The sequence below is a fragment of the Eubalaena glacialis genome, chromosome 18 (assembly GCF_028564815.1).
Source record: "Eubalaena glacialis isolate mEubGla1 chromosome 18, mEubGla1.1.hap2.+ XY, whole genome shotgun sequence".
Lineage (NCBI taxonomy): Eukaryota > Metazoa > Chordata > Mammalia > Artiodactyla > Balaenidae > Eubalaena > Eubalaena glacialis.
Genome location: NC_083733.1, coordinates 68,797,244 through 68,814,588, shown reverse-complemented (window position 1 = coordinate 68,814,588; position 17,345 = coordinate 68,797,244). Strand labels below are relative to the sequence as shown.

General features: G+C 43.9%; 1 protein-coding gene across 1 annotated transcript; it reads left to right on the top strand.

The window, feature by feature from the left end:
- The first annotated feature begins 338 nt into the window (after positions 1-338).
- On the top strand, positions 339-9,277 carry LOC133078534 (zinc finger protein 548-like). Its single transcript, XM_061173626.1, is given in 5 exon segments — positions 339-573; positions 4,423-4,540; positions 5,423-5,558; positions 7,084-8,607; positions 8,610-9,277. Coding segments are annotated over 4 exon segments (1,776 nt in total). The 5' UTR covers positions 339-573; positions 4,423-4,534; the 3' UTR covers positions 8,720-9,277.
- Positions 9,278-17,345: the final 8,068 nt, after the last annotated feature.

Here is a 17,345-nt window from a genome sequence, read left to right as displayed (position 1 = left end):
AACAGGTCACTAAACTTTCTGTAAGTTTTCCTGGACTGCTCTCCAGAAATCTGGGTGCGTCCCCTTTAAGAGCAGGGGACGCCCCGCCCATCGTTGGAGCCAGGGAACTCCGCTTCTCAGTGCCCATGAAGGAGCCTCAAAGCCACTACCAGCCACTGAGGGAGTGAGTTCTGCTCAGATCATAGACAAAAGTGGTGGCAGCGGAAACTACATTACCCAGAAGTCGCTACGGTGCGAAGCGGCGGTGACTGAGCCAATGAAAGCTTAGGGCAGGGACGCATACGTGCGTGCTCATCGCGTGGGGGCGGGACTTCCGGCGTTGTCTCTGGTAGTGTTTGGGTGGTTGTCGGGCTGTTCACCGGTTCGGGGTGTCGGCGTCGCTTGGTGGGCACCGAGGTGACGGAGCGAAAAGCGGGAGGAGAGAAGTTGGCCCCGCTGCCCAGAGGCGGCTGTGAGGCCCCCTGCGCCAGTAGTTGACGGCGGTGCCCTAGTTCCCGCCCCGCTCGCCGCCTCTCCCGGCTCGGTTCTTCCCACCGGCCGGTGACCGAGGCGGCCCTGATGAGGCCGGCTCAGGTGGGTGCTGCGTCTCCCGGGCCCCCACCCGGCCCGACCCCCGCCTCCGAGTCCCAAATCCGGAAGGTGGTGGGTCCGCTCAATTCCCTGCCGGTCAGCCCCAGAGTCCAGAACAGAGGGCGGCCTTGGGAGGGGTCCCCTTTCAGCCAGTGGACTGGGTTGAGGGAGAGAGTTCCCTTGGGGGTCGCCGGTGCACGGATTGCAGGTGCTACGGAGTCGGCAGCATTAAGGAAACCTGGGGTCGCTTTTGTCGTGGACAGAGGGGGGCGAAGTGTCTCACCTGAAACGGCAACCTGAGCAGGTGGAATCCATGGAAGGTTGTGAAGGCATTGGGGATGGGAGAACCATGTTCAGAGTTAGAAGTTAAAAATTGGGAGAATGGGATGCGAATGGAGGCAGGGAGACTGCTGAGGAGACCACCGCGATAGACCCCAGGAGAATTATGGCAGGGGCTGGGCCAGGAAGGTAGTGCGACATGGGAGATGGGATGAGATTCTGGAGAAATCTCAAACTTGGAGTAAATGGGATTTCCTGCTGCATAAAATACGGTTGTAAGCAAAAGTAGGGAATTGGAAGTACCATCCAAGTTTTTTTGCCTGAACATCTGAAAGTGGGGAGATGGGGAAGTCAGCGCGAGGAGCAGGTTCCAGGGGGAAGATCATGAGTTGTATTTGGACATGCTGATTCTGACATGTATCAAGATGGAGATGTCACCAAATGGAGATACCATATGGGGAGGTGAACATAAAGTCTGGAAGTAGAGGAAGGGGGCAGGGTTGGAGATATCAAAGGAGTGGAGGGTGTAGACTGGACCAGGGCATGGCCTGGGGATCAGATTGAGGAGGGAGGCTTAAGATTGTTTTTTTGTTGTTGTTTTTATTTTATTTTTGGCTGCATTGAGTCTTTGTCGCTTCACGCAGGCTTTCTCTAGTTGTGGCGAGCAGGGGCTACTCTTAGTTGCGGTGCGTGGGCTTCTCATTGCAGTGGCTTCTCTTCTTGCGGAGCATGGGCTCTAGGTGCGCGGGCTTCAGTAGTTGCAGCACGAGGGCTCAGTAGTTGTGGCTCGCGGGCTGTAGAGCGCGGGCTCAGTAGTTGTGGCACACGGGCTTAATTGCTCCGCGGCATGTGGAATCTTCCCGGACCAGGGCTCAAAGCCGTGTCTCCTGCATTGGCAGGCAGATTCTCAACCACTGCGCCACCAGGGACGCTTAAGATTGTTACATGAGATGGGCCCTGTGGTGAGGGAGGGCTGAGAGTTGGAAGGGAGGACATGAGGGCTGGGTGCTGGCATCCCTGATGCTCCCTCCAGAAAAGAGCAGACCTGACATAGGAGGGCTTCTGGCCTGTGTCTGTAGAAAGGGGGGCCTGGATGGGGTAAGGAGCTTCCCTTCTGTGGAGCCTGCAGTGTGTGCTGGTGTGGATTCTCCACTGCAGGCTCTGCCGACCCTCAGGGCCACTCAGCCAGGCTGGTGCAGCCAGTGGGTCCTAGACGAGGGCACTGCCAACTCACCTCCACCCCTCAGGGCAAGAGGGATGATCCCCTGCTCCCTTTTGAGGATTATTTAGTGGGTAGGCCTGGTTGCTGAATGAACTTATAGCTGACCTGCCTGCTCAGCCCCTCCCGACAACTCATTAACTTAAGAATGTATGAAAATTAATTTAAACACTAATTAATCAATATCCCTCTAAATACACACAGGCAATTAGAAATGAGCCTGTTCACTCAGTTAAATTTATGCAAACACTTTGTAATTGGCTTGGCATTGATTTATCTCTAGGTATTTGCTTACAATGCAAAGTTTTATATATGACATCCTCTGAGATCTTAAAAAAGCAGTAAAAGTAAAGACCCCAGATTTCAAAACTGTATCACTTCAGTTGCACTGAAAATGCATACAAAACCGTTGTTCCTATGGTCAGTCATAGCTGACACATGGTATGTACTCCGTACGTTAGATAACAATATGACCCCTGTGAGGTTGGAAGCATTCTTATCTTCATAAACTTTTTCTTTTCCCTGAGGCTCACGGAGGTTTAACCCTTCTCCAATGTCACTCAGCTAGTAAGAGACAATACTGTTTTGTGAGGAACTGAGCTTAGACTCTCAGGCTGAGATCCTATTACACCAGGGTAGGGCAGAAGTGGTGGTCAAGCTCTGCTGTAGGATCCTGCCACTGTTACCCATTTCACATGGGTTCCTTCTTCCCCCAGGGTCCCATGGCAGTGGCAGAAATGCTTATGGACCCTGTACAGGTGAGTGGAGGGGTCCCACCTCTCACCCATCCCAATTATCACCCTGATAGTTTTATCATCCTGATCTGTATGCCCTCAGGGAATGGTAGTGTCCCAGGACTTCTATCCCTTTTTTCTCTCTTGCCTCTGTAGACCCTGTGCTTTCACCAGGCCCAGGATCCTATATTTAGTGCCAGGTTATATAGAACAGTTCCATTTCTGACAACTGATGGGGTAAGATGTGGCAGAGAGTCCTGACTACATTCAGGATTCTGAATGTTCAGACAGTTGCAGGTGATACTGAGGTGGGATGTTCAGGGGACTGCAGGTCTCTGTTATATCTGGTGGGAATGGGGAGCTGGGATAGGGGTTCACAGGTATCAGGCCTTGAATGATAGCCTGAGGTCCTGGTTCTCTCATCTCAGGTTGATGGGAGGTAGGGAAGGTTTGAAGCAGAGGAGGAAGGTGCTATGACTCATGTTTTAACAGATTCCCTCTGGCTGCAGAATAAAAGACAGACAAGGGTGTGAGTGAAGGCAGGGAGACCTGAGGGGAATTTCTGCAGTCATCTAGGTGAATGTTGGTGGTGGCTACACCCGAGTGGTGGCTATGGAAGTAGGGAGTGGTTGTTTTCTGCATGTGTTTTGAACTAGAGCTGCCCGTGTTTTATTTATTTTTTAAAATGTATCAGTATATTTTTAATTGAAGTATAGATGATTTACAGTGTTGCACTGTCCATGTCTTATGTAATGGAGAGTGAGGGACTAAGGAAGTGGGCTGATAGGAAGAATTGGGGATGACTTCAGGTTTCTGGGCTTGTTAGGAAGGATGGATGCCTCATCAACTAAAATGGGCAAAGTCAACTTTAGGAGGAATTTTCAGGTGGAATAAGAAGAGTCCGTTTTTGTCCATGTCACAAATGTTCCAGAGACTCCCAAGGGGAGGTGTTGAGTGGGCACCTTTACACAGAGGGCTGGAGTCCCGGGGTTGGATTCAGGATGGAGACGGCCACAACAGAGTGGCCGGTGTGTGGACTAGGATGAAGCTGAAGGTAAGTTTTAGGCTGCATCATTTCTAGTTTATGGTGGCGATGCCATTAGAGGACAAGGAGTGAGAATGAAGGGCCTCAGGACTAGGTCTGTGGGTTGGGTACCTGGCTGGTGGTGATGCACATCACCAAGACAGGTGAGGGAGCAGAGTTTCCTTGTCTGTGCATGACAGCGGGATGTAGGCGTGAGAGTTTTCTGAGGCCAGAGCGGACACGAGATGGATGTTGAGGGAGGAAATGGGATCAGCTAGGAGAGTCGCTAGACTTAGGGCACAGTGACAGTGTGGGTGGGGAGGTTGGTGTACCTGGGCTTCACGCGAGGAGAGAAGGTGCTGACTGCTTATGGGACAGTTCGTGCAACACGGAAGGGGGAAAGGGCTAAGGGGACATGAGGTCTCACATAGGAAGGGTGGCTGGGGAGGAAGGAAAAAACAGGGCCAGGTGGTGAGACCTTCTAAGCAGGGCTTGGGGCAGGCCCTGGCCCCAGGGGACTTTGGTGTTCAGGGGCAGGACTGGGCTGAGTTGAATGCTGGATGCATTTCCATTCACTGCCTGGATTCCGTGTGCAGAGTGCCCTGTAAGGAGGTGAAGGAAGTGCCTATGGTGTGGGCTGGGGCTGTCTGTGGAACTGTCACTGTGGAAGGGTCAGAGTCATGAGGAAGGTGCAGTCCAACGAGTGAGATGCAGGTAAGGAGGAGTGTGAATGGTTGGCCCTGGGCCCTGGCACTGGGCACTTGAGGACAGGGACAAGTCTGAGTTTGTCTGAGGGTCAACATCTGGGGGACCCCAGGGAAACTGTGTGGCAGGAGAGGGGTAGGGCCCTGCATGCAGGTCCACACCCTAGACGGTGGTTTTCTGCTCCCTCCCCCATGTGTTTTTTGCTGTGTGCTGGACACAGTGATCAATGGTAATGAGGAGAGAGCAGGCACTGGTGCCACTGGGACCTGGTATATCTTTCATGGTGAGACGTCCAGGAGGAGGTTGAGCAGGGACGGATGTGTAGGGGGAGGGCTGAAGGTCCTGGAAAGGGAAGTGCATCAGTGATTGCACCCACAGGATTTTAACTTGTGGAGGCGAGTGAGTCGTGATACAGAGAGGCCAACGACATTGAAAGACAGTTTTATTACTTATATTTCCCGAGAGGAGGAGGTACACTATATAACAGGGCCACCTGGAGAAGCATCAGATTCGGTCAGGAGGCGTGAGCACAAGCTAAGGGACACCAAAGGTCAGAGCCTTTATTAGACTTTTGAGGGAAATGCAGGGAGGATTGGATGAAAAGTTTATGGGTGACTAGTTTGTATAATTCTGTGTACCTGGGGTATGGGAACTGTCCCTAGCTGTCTGTTACCTGGCCCTGGGCTGCTTTAGGGCAGGGGAAATACTGACCTGGTGCCTGAGAGTTAGGTAAGGAGTTGGTTGAGAGTATGGGCTCTGGATTGCAAGGGAGGTGTAAACAAATTTGGCCATTAGTTTAGCCCTGTAATTAATGGATGGCAAATAGATAAATACAGCATCCACAAAAATATGGTTAAAACAAGAAGCTGTTCATGAACCAAACTCTTCCAGTTTTGGCAGGACCGTGTGGTCTTTGAGGACGTGGCTGTGTATTTCTCCCAGGAGGAGTGGGGCCTCCTTGATGAAGCTCAGAGACACTTGTACCATGCTGTGATGACGGAGAACTTTGCACTTGTGACCTCCCTAGGTAAGGTCCACACGCTCACCCAGTGCCCTGGGCTGTGCTCTGTTCTTTCCCTTTTCCCAGGGGGCAGCTCTGTACTCCCCACACTGAGACCATGGGTACTGCTTCCTTTCCTGGTTTCCTGGCATGTGTGTTGTTGGTGCCAGGGCTGGACTGTGTGTACAGTGTCATTTTTCTCCCCAGGGAGCCCCATGCCTTCTACTCTGAGTCCTTCCAAGATAGGGCTCAGGAGTCAGAAATGTAGATTTTGTCTGAGACCCCTTCAGACCTGGCCTGTTCTTGGTTGGGTCCTCAGTCTAGATGCTTGGACCCTTGTTGTGCCAGGCCTTACCCCTTCCTCTTGCTGACATTTCTTAGGGCCTCCTGTGCCAGGAATTTTAGCAGCAACCTAGTTACTAATTTGGGGAACCACTGATTGTTACCACAGTCGCCCCTGTGAAGTTCTTATAATTTTAGAATGCCGGAAACCCTGTGTTGGATCTCTGTCTACGTGTGCTGGCCCCTTCTTTTTTTGTCTTTCACGTAAGACTAACCTCTTTCAGGTGCCACATCAATGCTCACCTGCAGCAACGGGGAGGACTCTGGGTACCTGCTAGTCTAGTGTGGCCATTACTACATCAATGGCAGGAGACACTCAGAAGTACCCGGGCTTGGTGTGAGGTCCTGGGAAAGGGTGTGATGTCAGAGCTGGGAACCTGTCCTGTGTTCACTACTGATTGATGCTCAGACCAGTGCCACACCTCATTTCTTCCCCATTCTTATTTCTTCTGTCACACTCCAACCACACTTTTGTGACTCTCACTTGTCACATGTTCTGTTTCATTGCTCCCTTCGCAGTGTTCAACATTTGACCTATATGTAAGATGTCGTGACGTCTGCATGTATCCTTAAATAGTCCTTGAACTTTAGCATTTCTTTTGTATCAAGTATTTCTAGGTCTGGGCACAACCTTCGACACAGTGCTCACCTGTCACCAGTAGCCATGGCCATGTTGACTTGGAGGCCTGCCTCTCCTCCCTGCTCTGGTGTGACTGTTTGTGTTCCCCCATGTTCCATATGTTGAAAACCCCATGCCTAAGGTGACAGTATTAGGAGATGGGGCCTTTGGGGTGATTAGGTCATGAGGGCAGAGCCCTCATGAATGAGATTTGTGCCCTTATAAAAGGGACCCCACAGAGCTTCCTAGCTCCTTCCACCATGTGAGGACACTATGAGAAGTCTGCAACCCAGGAGAGTGCAGGCTGATCTATGGGTTCCAGTCTCCAGAAGTGTGAGAAATAAATTTCTGTTCTTTATAAGCCAGCCAGTCTGTGGTATTTTGTCATAGCATCCCAAATGGACTGAGACAGTAACTCTTCCTTCAGTCCTTACCTATTGTCAGGGCTCTCGCATCATGGGAGCTACGCAGGTCATCTCTGCACAGCAGACCTTCCTCTCTCTGGCTTTAGTCTTCGGTGTGTCATTTCTGACGGGGCTGCTCCTCCTACCAAAATCATCATGCACTTCACCAGCATTTCTCTGCTTACAGGTTGTTGGCATGGAGCCCAGGATGAGGAGGCACCTTCTGAGCAAAGTGTTTCTGTAGGGATGTCAGAGGTTGGGACTCCAAAGCCAGATCCATCCACCAAGAAGGCCCAGCCCTATGAGATGTGTGACCCACTGTCCAAAGACCTTTTGCACCTACCTGAGCATGACGGAATGTACCCTGATGAAGGGCTATATATTTGTGGGGCAAACCTTTTCCAGCAGCAGAAGGAGCAGATTAGAGACAAACTTTCCAGAAGGGATGAGGGGCAGCCTTCATTTCTTACCAACAGCAGCATTCACTCGGCAGAGAGGACCTTGACATGCAGCAGAGACGGAAAGGACTTCCCAGGCAGCACAGGCCTTCTGCAGCAGCCGGCCCCTCACAGTGCGGGGAAGCCACACAGGGACACTGAGTGTGGGGAAGCTTTTGCTAGTGGGCAGAGTGATTACAGGTGCACTCAGTGTGGGAAAGCCTTCCATCAAAAACAGATCCTTGTTGAGCACCAGAAAATCCACACTGGTGTAAGGCCTTATGAGTGCAGCAAATGTGGGATGGCCTTCATTAGAAAGTTTCACCTTGTTCAGCACCAGAGAATCCATACTGGAGAAAGGCCTTTTCAGTGCAGTGAATGTGGGAAATGCTTTAGGTACAACTCCACACTCATTAGTCATCAGAGAGTTCACACTGGATTGAGCCCTTTTGAATGCAGCAAATGTGGGGAATTCTTCAAGTACAATGCCAACTTCCTGAAACATCAGAGAAAACACAATGGAGAAAGGCCTTATGAGTGCAGAGAATGTGGAAAATTCTTTAGGTACAACTATAGACTGATAAGACATGGGAGAGTTCACAGTGGAGAACGACCTTATAAGTGCAGCGAATGTGGGAAATTTTTCAGGTACAGCTCCACATTCATTAGACATCAGAGAGTTCATACTTCAGAAAGGCCTTATAAGTGTAATGAATGTGGGAAATTTTTTAGGTATAATTCCACACTCATTAAACACCAGAGAGTTCACACTGGAGAAAGGCCTTATGAGTGCACTGAGTGTGGGAAATTCTTTAGGTACACATCCACCCTCATTAGACATCAAAGAGTTCATACTGTAGAAAGGCCTTATGAGTGCAGCTTGTGTGGGGAATACTTTAAGTCCAAGTCCAAACTCATTAAACATTGGCAAAATCACACTGGAGAAAGGCCTTACGAGTGCAGTGAATGTGGGAAGGCGTTTAGGTACCACTGCAGACTCACTAGACATAAGAGAGTTCACAGTGGAGAGAGGCCTTTCGAGTGCAGTGAATGTGGGAAATTCTTTCGGTACAACTCCAACCTCATTAAACATTGGAGAAATCACACAGGAGAGAGGCCTTATGAGTGCAGAGAGTGTGGGAAAGCCTTTAGCCACAAGCATATACTTGTTGAGCATCAGAAAATCCATACTGGAGAAAGGCCTTATGAGTGCAGTAGATGTCAGAAAGCCTTCATTAGGAAGTCCCACCTTGTTCATCACCAGAAAATCCACACTGAAGACAATATGAGTGCTGTGAATGTGGGGAATTCTTTAGATACAACTCCAACCTCATGAAGCAGAGAATTCACAGTGGTAAAGGACTTATGAAAGGGCCTACTGTATAGCACAGGGAACTATATTCAATATCTTGTAATAACTTATAATGGAAAAGAATCTGGAAAAGAATTATATATATATATATAAACTAAATCACTTTGCTGTACACCTGAAACATTGTAAATCAACTATACTTCAATTAAAAAACAAAAGACCTTACGAGTGCAGAGGTTATGGTAAATTAGGTACTACTACAAACTCCTAACACTGGAGAAGTACCTCATGAGTTATGTTGGAGTGGGCCTTCTCAGTACAGTGAGCATGGAAAGTTGTTTTGGTACAGCTCCCCACTCGTTAGACATCGAGTTCACACCAGACGAAGGCCTTCTAAGTACAATGGATGGAAGTCTTCAGGTGAAACTCCAACCGCATTAAACATATATTTCACAATGGAGAAAGGTCTAAGTGTAGCGAATATGGGCATATGTTCAGCCAAAACTCCCACCTCATTCAGCACCAAAAAGTTCACACCAGAGAGTATTGCAAATGCAGAAAGACTTCAGCAAAATGTCTGCTCTAATCTGTCCCTGAGAACTATTTTTTTTCCTTTGATTATGGTAAAATATATGTAACAAACTTTACCCTCTACCTTTTAAATTGTTGGGTGTAGTGTGTTTAAAAATTCACATCTAATCTCCAGAATTTTTTTCATCTTGCAAAAATGAAACTCTATACCCCTTAAACAACATCTCTTTCTACTCCCTCCCTACCTCACCTGGCAATCTCTTTTTTACACTCAGTCGATGAATTTGATTACTCTGGATGCTTTATACAAGTATAATCATACATTTTTCACCTCTTTGCAACTGGCTTATTTAGCATAGCATAATTTCCCCATATTGAAGCATTTGTCAGCATTTTCTTCTGTTTTGAGAAGGAATCAGAATTGACCTAAGACATGGGGAAGGGTTCTGAAGGTCAATACAAGTTTGCCTGATATGATGCTATTTAGAGAAAGAGGAGATCCAGATTTTATATGGAATATTTATTAATAGCTTTATTGAGGTACTGACATACTCAATTTCATTTATATTAAAATTGTAAAATGTATTTTCACATCTGTGTGCACAATGGGACTATCACCGTAGTCACGATAATGAACATGTCCATTACTTACAGAGTTTCCATTAGCCACTTTGTATTCTCTCTCCCAAGCCTACCCAAGTTGCCATCTCCAGGTAGACATTGTAGTTTCCGTTTTCTAGAATTTCATATAAAGGGAATCTTACAGGTTTCCTTGTTACAACTGTTTTCACTGAGTGTATGAATATATTTTTAGTATTATTCATGTGTGTGCAAAGGAATGACACTAAATAAGAATAAGGAAGGCTTTGTTATGTATTAGAGCTGCATTGTTTGTAAGAAATGTGGTTTTTTTCCTCACAATCAATGAGAAAAAGTTGTTTAAAGTGGGAAGTGAAGTTGAAACTAAGTAATTTAAACTGAAATTCAGTTTCATATGAATTCATTATAAATGAAAGAATTTTGAACCATCTGCGTCATACACAAGCTTCCACTGACATATCGTGCTAGATTTTTCTCTTATTTGGCTTCTTTTTTCTAGTGTCTTTAAGCTGTATCTTTGTGTCATAAAGGTTCTTAGGGAATTTTAAAAATCATTTTTTTGTGGTAAAATTCACTTAACATAAACTTTATCATCTCATTATTTTAAGTGTTCAGTTCTGTGATATATTGGGATCTCCAGTGAAATAGAACCATCTGTGTATGTGTGTGAGCGCGTACATTTTGTGTAGAGACAGAGAAAGGAGAGAGAGATTTTTAAAGGAATTAGCTGATGTGATTGTGATGGCCAGCAAAGTCTAAAATCTGCAGGGTAGGCCAGCAGGCTGGAGACCCAGTAAAGAGTTGCAGTCAAGACCAAAGGCAGTCTGCTGGTACAATTCCTTCCTTCTGAGGTCATCTTTTTATCATGTAATCCTCAAACCAGGTGGCTCTTGAGAAAATGAAAATTTACAAAGGTCAGCAGGCATTATAGACCAGGAAATCAAAAGAATAGTTTTAGAGTGAGAGCTAGGAAACAATCACAGAGGCCACTGTCTGGTTGTATTTTTAAAGTCCCAATGTGCACAATGTACTTAATGAAAAATTTAAGATAATTGTATCTGAATTTAAGTCTTTCTGTTTCATGAAGTTCATAACAGTCAAAATTTAGAGATTTGAGGCATTAAGAGAAGATACTTAAAATATCTAAATGTGCCTATATTTGTGTAATTTTAGACATACGAGTTTTAGATTCTTATTAAGAAATAAGTCAAAGACCCTAGAAATGAAGAAAATAAGAACAGATAGAGAGACTTCCGTTTTCTGTCCTGTAAGAAGCTGGAAGTTACCACTCCATCCTAACAGCAAGTAAAAGCTGAAAATACTGAAAATCAACAACTCTTATTAGGTTCATGAGAGCAGTCTTGAGTTCTATTTTATATTTGCTGTGCCTGTTGCCAATTTGTATAGTCTATCTCTCCTACCTAAAAAAAGAAGATATCCACAATAGTGAGATTTCTTGTTTTCTTAACTGGTCACATGTTGAACTTTATTTTAATTTTCACTCATTGTCCATCACCCATCCTACACCTTTGTCTTTGCCAAACCTTCAGCTAGGCAGAGGTTTCTTTGTTTTGGTTTGCTTTTTAATTTGGTGGATGAACCAAAAATTCAAAACCAGAATGGTCCGACTCTCCAAGGGATCCTGCCTTCATCGTGTTGTTGCAGGTTTATTTTTGGACATGGATTTACCGTCACATTCCCTGGAGAATGCCCCAGATTCCGTACATAGTGCTCCAGGATTCCATTGAGAGCAGCAACTCAGTTTCCTCTTGGTAAAAAAGAGTAATCATCATCACCTGGGCAGTAGAGCATTTCCCTTTTTTCCTAAGTGGCATGAGGAGCCCAAAATGACCAATGGCTGTCTCATATTCCAATTCAGGTTTATAATATTATTCTTCTGGTGGAATTTTTCTCCCTTAAAGAAAAAGGCCTCCCAACATGCAGAATTTACCATTGAGGGGATGAGTAGCAGAAATTACTTGAGAGGGTTATTAGGTATAATAATGTGGAAAAGTAGGCTTGCTAGATTTAGTAAACAATATCTGGCCCAGTAAATTTTGAATTTTTCTAACTCCCTATGCACATATACACTGAAATAAGAGGAAAATGTTGCATGGGACATACTTATATAAAAATCATTTGTTGTGTTTCTGAAGGAAATTATAACTAAGTTTCATACCTCTTTAAGTATACTTACCTGGTAATTTGCTTCTCCTTAACTTTTCCTTGTTTTGTAGTATTTGTTTATAAAATTCCTTGTAGTTACCCTCTATATTCCATTTAATTTGTTTCATAGTTTCCAGGGTAGTCTCATCCAATTGATTTGATTCCTTTGTCCACTGAACATTCCTCACGGAGACACAGGCTATAAGTAGCATTGTGAGCTGGAGGACAGATGATGCTGTACAGTGTGGAAGACCACTACAACTTCTCCTTTGATTTTTAAAAATCTTTTTTACCCACATTCTTCTTAATAACAATCTTATTTTATCGTCTTCTTTGCTAGTAGTGGAAAACTTATATCTCTCATGCTTAACTGTTATTACATGCTGTTTTATAGTTGACTGCCCATCATTTCCAATATTGATTGAACAATTGCACTGTGTCAAGTTTTTGCAAAGCATTTCAAAAAGCGGACTACAAGAGACTTAAGGCAGCCTGACAAATCAGTATAGGAACCGGGATGAAAATCATTAAATACAGGAAATACCCTGTATAGACAGAACTGGCCACCCTATTGCAGATGTGTCTCATGAACCTACCACTGTTCCTGAAACTGAGTAGGGGTTTATTGAACACGTGTTAGAGCAGTAAATACACATGACATTATGGTTCTCCTATTTATTTTTTACATTTCCAGTAAGTTCTTCAAAATGTCATCTCGACCCTATCTCTCCAAGTTGTTAGAGTCCAACGTTTTCAAATGTGAAAAGGAAGCACTGTTTGGAGGTAAAACCCTGAGTGTGGCCAAAGTTCTAGCACAGCCAGAGGTTCAATTTCATTCTATGACTTTTTCAGACGTCTCTGTCTCTCACTCCCACTTCACTAAGATCTTAACTTTCTTTCGCCTGTAACATACGTTTCTCTACAATTTTTGTCAATTTCGTTGCATAACTACATAATCATTATTATTAACTTTTTGTAATATCCGTTTCATAAGAATTTTCAGAGATAATTTCAACTCCCTGTGCATTCACTGTTGCTGCAATTTCAGGTGGATTGCTAAATCAGTTTCCATAAAGGAGATGAGACCATGGAATGCCAAACCTTTGTTTCCCAGGTAAGATGCCCCCTTTGCACATGGGCTTCGACGGTTAGAAGGTCACCCGCTATCTTGGCAGAAAATGGCGTGTGATTATTTGCTCTCCTTTACAGACAGGTTTCAGATTTTAAAAGAAATGGAAAATATCTCAGATAGAGAATAATCTCAATAAATTTTACTTGCTAGGTCAGAAAGCAATCAATGATTATCAAGGCCAGAAAGATATCCCTCTCCAGCTCTCCCTTATGCCCTGTCTTTTCTTGCATATTGAAGGTCATGAAACATCTTCCAAAACTTCAGTCAACATGTCTTTGACAAGCAACAAGATAGCTGATAGTATGGAGGGAACATACCTCAACTTAATAAAGGCCATAAAAACCTACAGCTAACATCCTACTCAATGGTGAAAAGCTAAAAGCATTTCCTCTAAGATTAAGAACAAGATAAGACAAGTGACTTGCCACTTTTATTCAACATAGTTTTGGAAGTCCTAGCTATGGCAATCAGAGAAGAAAAAGAAATAAAAGGAATCCAAATGGGAAAAGAAGTTAAACTCTCACTGTTTGCAGATGACATGATACTATACATAGAAAATCCTAAAGACACTACCAGAAAACTACTCGAGCTCATCAATGAATTTGGTAAAGTTGCAGGTTACAAAATTAATACACAGAAATCTGTTGCATTTTTATACACTAACAATGAAAGATCAGAAAGAGAAATTCAAGAAATACTTCCATTTACCATTGCATCAAAAAGAATAAAATAACTAGGAGTAAACCTACCTAAGGAGATAAAAGACCTGTACTCTGAAAACTATAAGATGCTGATGAAAGAAATCGACAATGACACAAACAGATGGAAAGATATACCATGTTCTTGGATTGGAAGAATCAACATTGTCAAAATTACTATACTACCCAAGGCAATCTACAGATTCCATGCAATACCTATCAAATTTTAAAATGGCATTTTTTACAGAACTAGAACAAAAAAATCTTAAAATTTGTGTGGAGACACAAAAGACCCTGAATAGCCAAAGCAAACTTGAGAAAGAAAAATGGAGTTGGAGGAGTCATGCTCCCTGACTTCAGACTATACTACAAAGCTATAGTCATCAAAACAGTATGGTACTGGCACCAAAAACAGTAATATAGATCAATAGAACAGGATAGAAAGCCCAGAAACAAACCCAAGCACCTATGGTCAATTAATCTGTGGCAAACGAGGCAAGACTATACAATGGAGGAAAGACAATCTCTTCAATAAATAGTGTTGGGGGACTTCCCTGGTGGTGCAGTGGTTAAGAATCCACTAGAGACATTTCAGCTCCTGAAATGAGTAGGGGTTTAGAATTGGTTAAGAATCCACTTACCAATGCAGGGGACACAGGTTCAATCCCTGGTCTGGGAAGATCCCACATGCTGTGGAGCAACTAAGCCCGTGCGCCACAATTACTGAGCCTGTGCTCTAGAGACCACAAGCCACAACTACTGAGCCCGTGTGCCACAACTACTAAAGCCCACTTGCTCTAGGACCCGTGCTCCACAACAAGAGAAGCCACTGCAATGAGAAGCCCATGCACCACAACGAAGAGTAGCCCCCGCTCGCCACAGCTAGAGAAAGCCCACGCAGCAACAAAGACCCAACGCAGCCAAAAATAAATAAAATTTAAAAAAAAATAGTGCTGGGAAAACTGGACAGCTACATGTAAAAAAATTAAAGTAGAACATTCTTTAAGACCATACACAAAAATAAACTCAAAATGGATTAAAGACCTAACTGTGAGACCAGACACTATAAAACTCTTAGAGGAAAACATAGGCAGAACATTCTCTGATATAAATCGCAACAATAGTTTTTTGATCCATCTCCCAGAGTAATGGAAATAAAAACAAAAATAAACAAATGGGACCTAATTAAACTCAAAAACTTTTGCACAGCAAAGGAAACCATAAACAAAACGAAAAGACAACCCACAGAATGGGAGAAAATATTTTCAAATGATGTGACCGACAAGGGATTAGTCTCCAAAATTTACAAACAGCTCATGCAGCTTAATATCATCAAGATAGACAACCCAATTAAAAAATGGGCAGAAGGGCTTCCCTGGTGGCGCAGTGGTTGAGAATCTGCCTGCCAATGCAGGGGACGCGGGTTCGAGCCCTGGTCTGGGAAGATCCCACATGCCGCGGAGCAACTCAGCCCGTGAACCACAATTACTGAGCCTGCGCGTCTGGAGCCTGTGCTCGGCAACGAGAGGCCGCGATAGTGAGAGGCCCGCGCACCGCTATGAAGAGTGGCCCCCGCACCGCGATGAAGAGTGGGCCCCGCTTGCCACAACTAGAGAAAGCCCTCGCACAGAAATGAAGACCCAACACAGCCATACATACATACATACATACATACATAAAAAGAATGTAAGCAGACAAGAATATCATTAAAAAAATAAAAAATTTAAAAAAAAATTTACAAAAAAAAAAAAAAAAGGCAGAAGACCTAAATAGACATTTCTCCAAAGAAGACATACAGATGGCCAAGAGGCACATGAAAAGATGTTCAACATCATTAATTCTTAGAGAAGTGCAAATCAAAACTACAATGAGATATCACTTCACACCAGTTAGAATGGCTATGATCAAAAAATCCACAAACAATAAATGCAGGAGAGGATGTGGAGAGAGGGAACCCTCCTACACTGTTGGTGGGAATGTAAATTGGTGCAGCCACTATGAAGAACAGTATGGAGAACAGTATGGAGGTTCCTTAAGAAACTAAAAATAGAGCTACCATATGATCCTGCAATCCCACTCCTGGGTATATACCCGGAGAAAAACATGGTCCAAAAGGATACGTGCACCCAAATGTTCATTGCAGTGCTCTTTACAATAGCCAAGACATGGAAGCAACCTAAATGTCCATTGACAGAAGACTGGATAAAGAAGATGTGGATGTGGTACATATATACAATGGAATATTACTCAGCCATTAAAAAGAATGAAACAACGCCATTTGCAGCAACATGGATGGACCTAGAAATTGTCATACTGAGTGAAGTAAGTCAGACAAAGACAAATATCGTATGATATCACTTATATGTGAAATATAAGAAATGATACAAATGAACTTATTCACAAACAGAAACAGACTCACAGACTTAGAGAACGAACTTATGGTTACCAGAGGGAAGGGCAGGCAGGGGGGACAGACAGTTAGGGAGTTTGGGACTGACATGTACACACTGGTATATTTAAAATGGAAAACCAACAAGGACTTACTGTATAGCACAGGGAACTCTGCTCAAAATTCTGTAACAGCCTAATTGGGAAACGAATTTGAAAAAGAGTAGATACACGTATATGTATACTGAATCACTTTACTGTACACCTGAAACTAACACAACATTGTTAATGAACTGTACCCCAATATAAAATAAGAAGTTAAAAATAAAACGTCGGGGATTGGCTCTCAAAGTGTGTCTGGAGCTAAAATGTCTCTATTTACACAGAGCTAGGGAAAATTCCAGGGGTCACTGCCAGTTACCCAATCAGCACAGTGATTGGATAAATGTCATGGAAGGAACTATTTTAGAGAATCCGAATAGATTCAGTTTCCCATGGAAACTCCAATAGGAGAAACCATGATTTATTAAAGAGGTCTCCACATTGGTTTGGTAGTAGATTTTCTTTATTGTATTTTATCTATTTTAGACTTTATGGGTTGCATTTTGGGGGGAAACAGATTGGTTTTCCTGATCTAGGGAATTTTTTCTCATTGCCTGGAGAGTTTGAGGGAGTCAGAGAATTGAGTTCTGATAGTTGTAACCGAATTGGGTTACCTAATCTTTTTTTCCTTTTTTCATGAAATAAGTCTTAAAAGACTTTTTGTCTAAAATCAACTGATGAGCTAAAGTGTGAGAAGAACCTATTTAGGAGTAGGCATTTAGAAAACCAGAGGTTGTACACCAGTAGGGAAAAAGAATGATGCCTATCAATTTAGGAAACCTTCCTTTTTCTAAATACCTAAGGAAGCAATACGCGAACAAGTATAGAGGGTACAAATCTCAACGAAATAAAGACCACATAGACAAAAACACAGCTATTATCTACTCCATGTAGAAAATCTTGGAGAAGGAACTACACAGAACACTCTTTGACAGAAACGTATTTGTTTATTTGAAATTTAAATTTCACTGGTTATCCTATGTTTAATCTGGCCGCCCTACCTGGAGCATCCTATTTTACAAATCACGCCTAACATGAAGACAATCAGCAGTAGCCTCAGTTTCATGCTGAAGTACTAAAAGC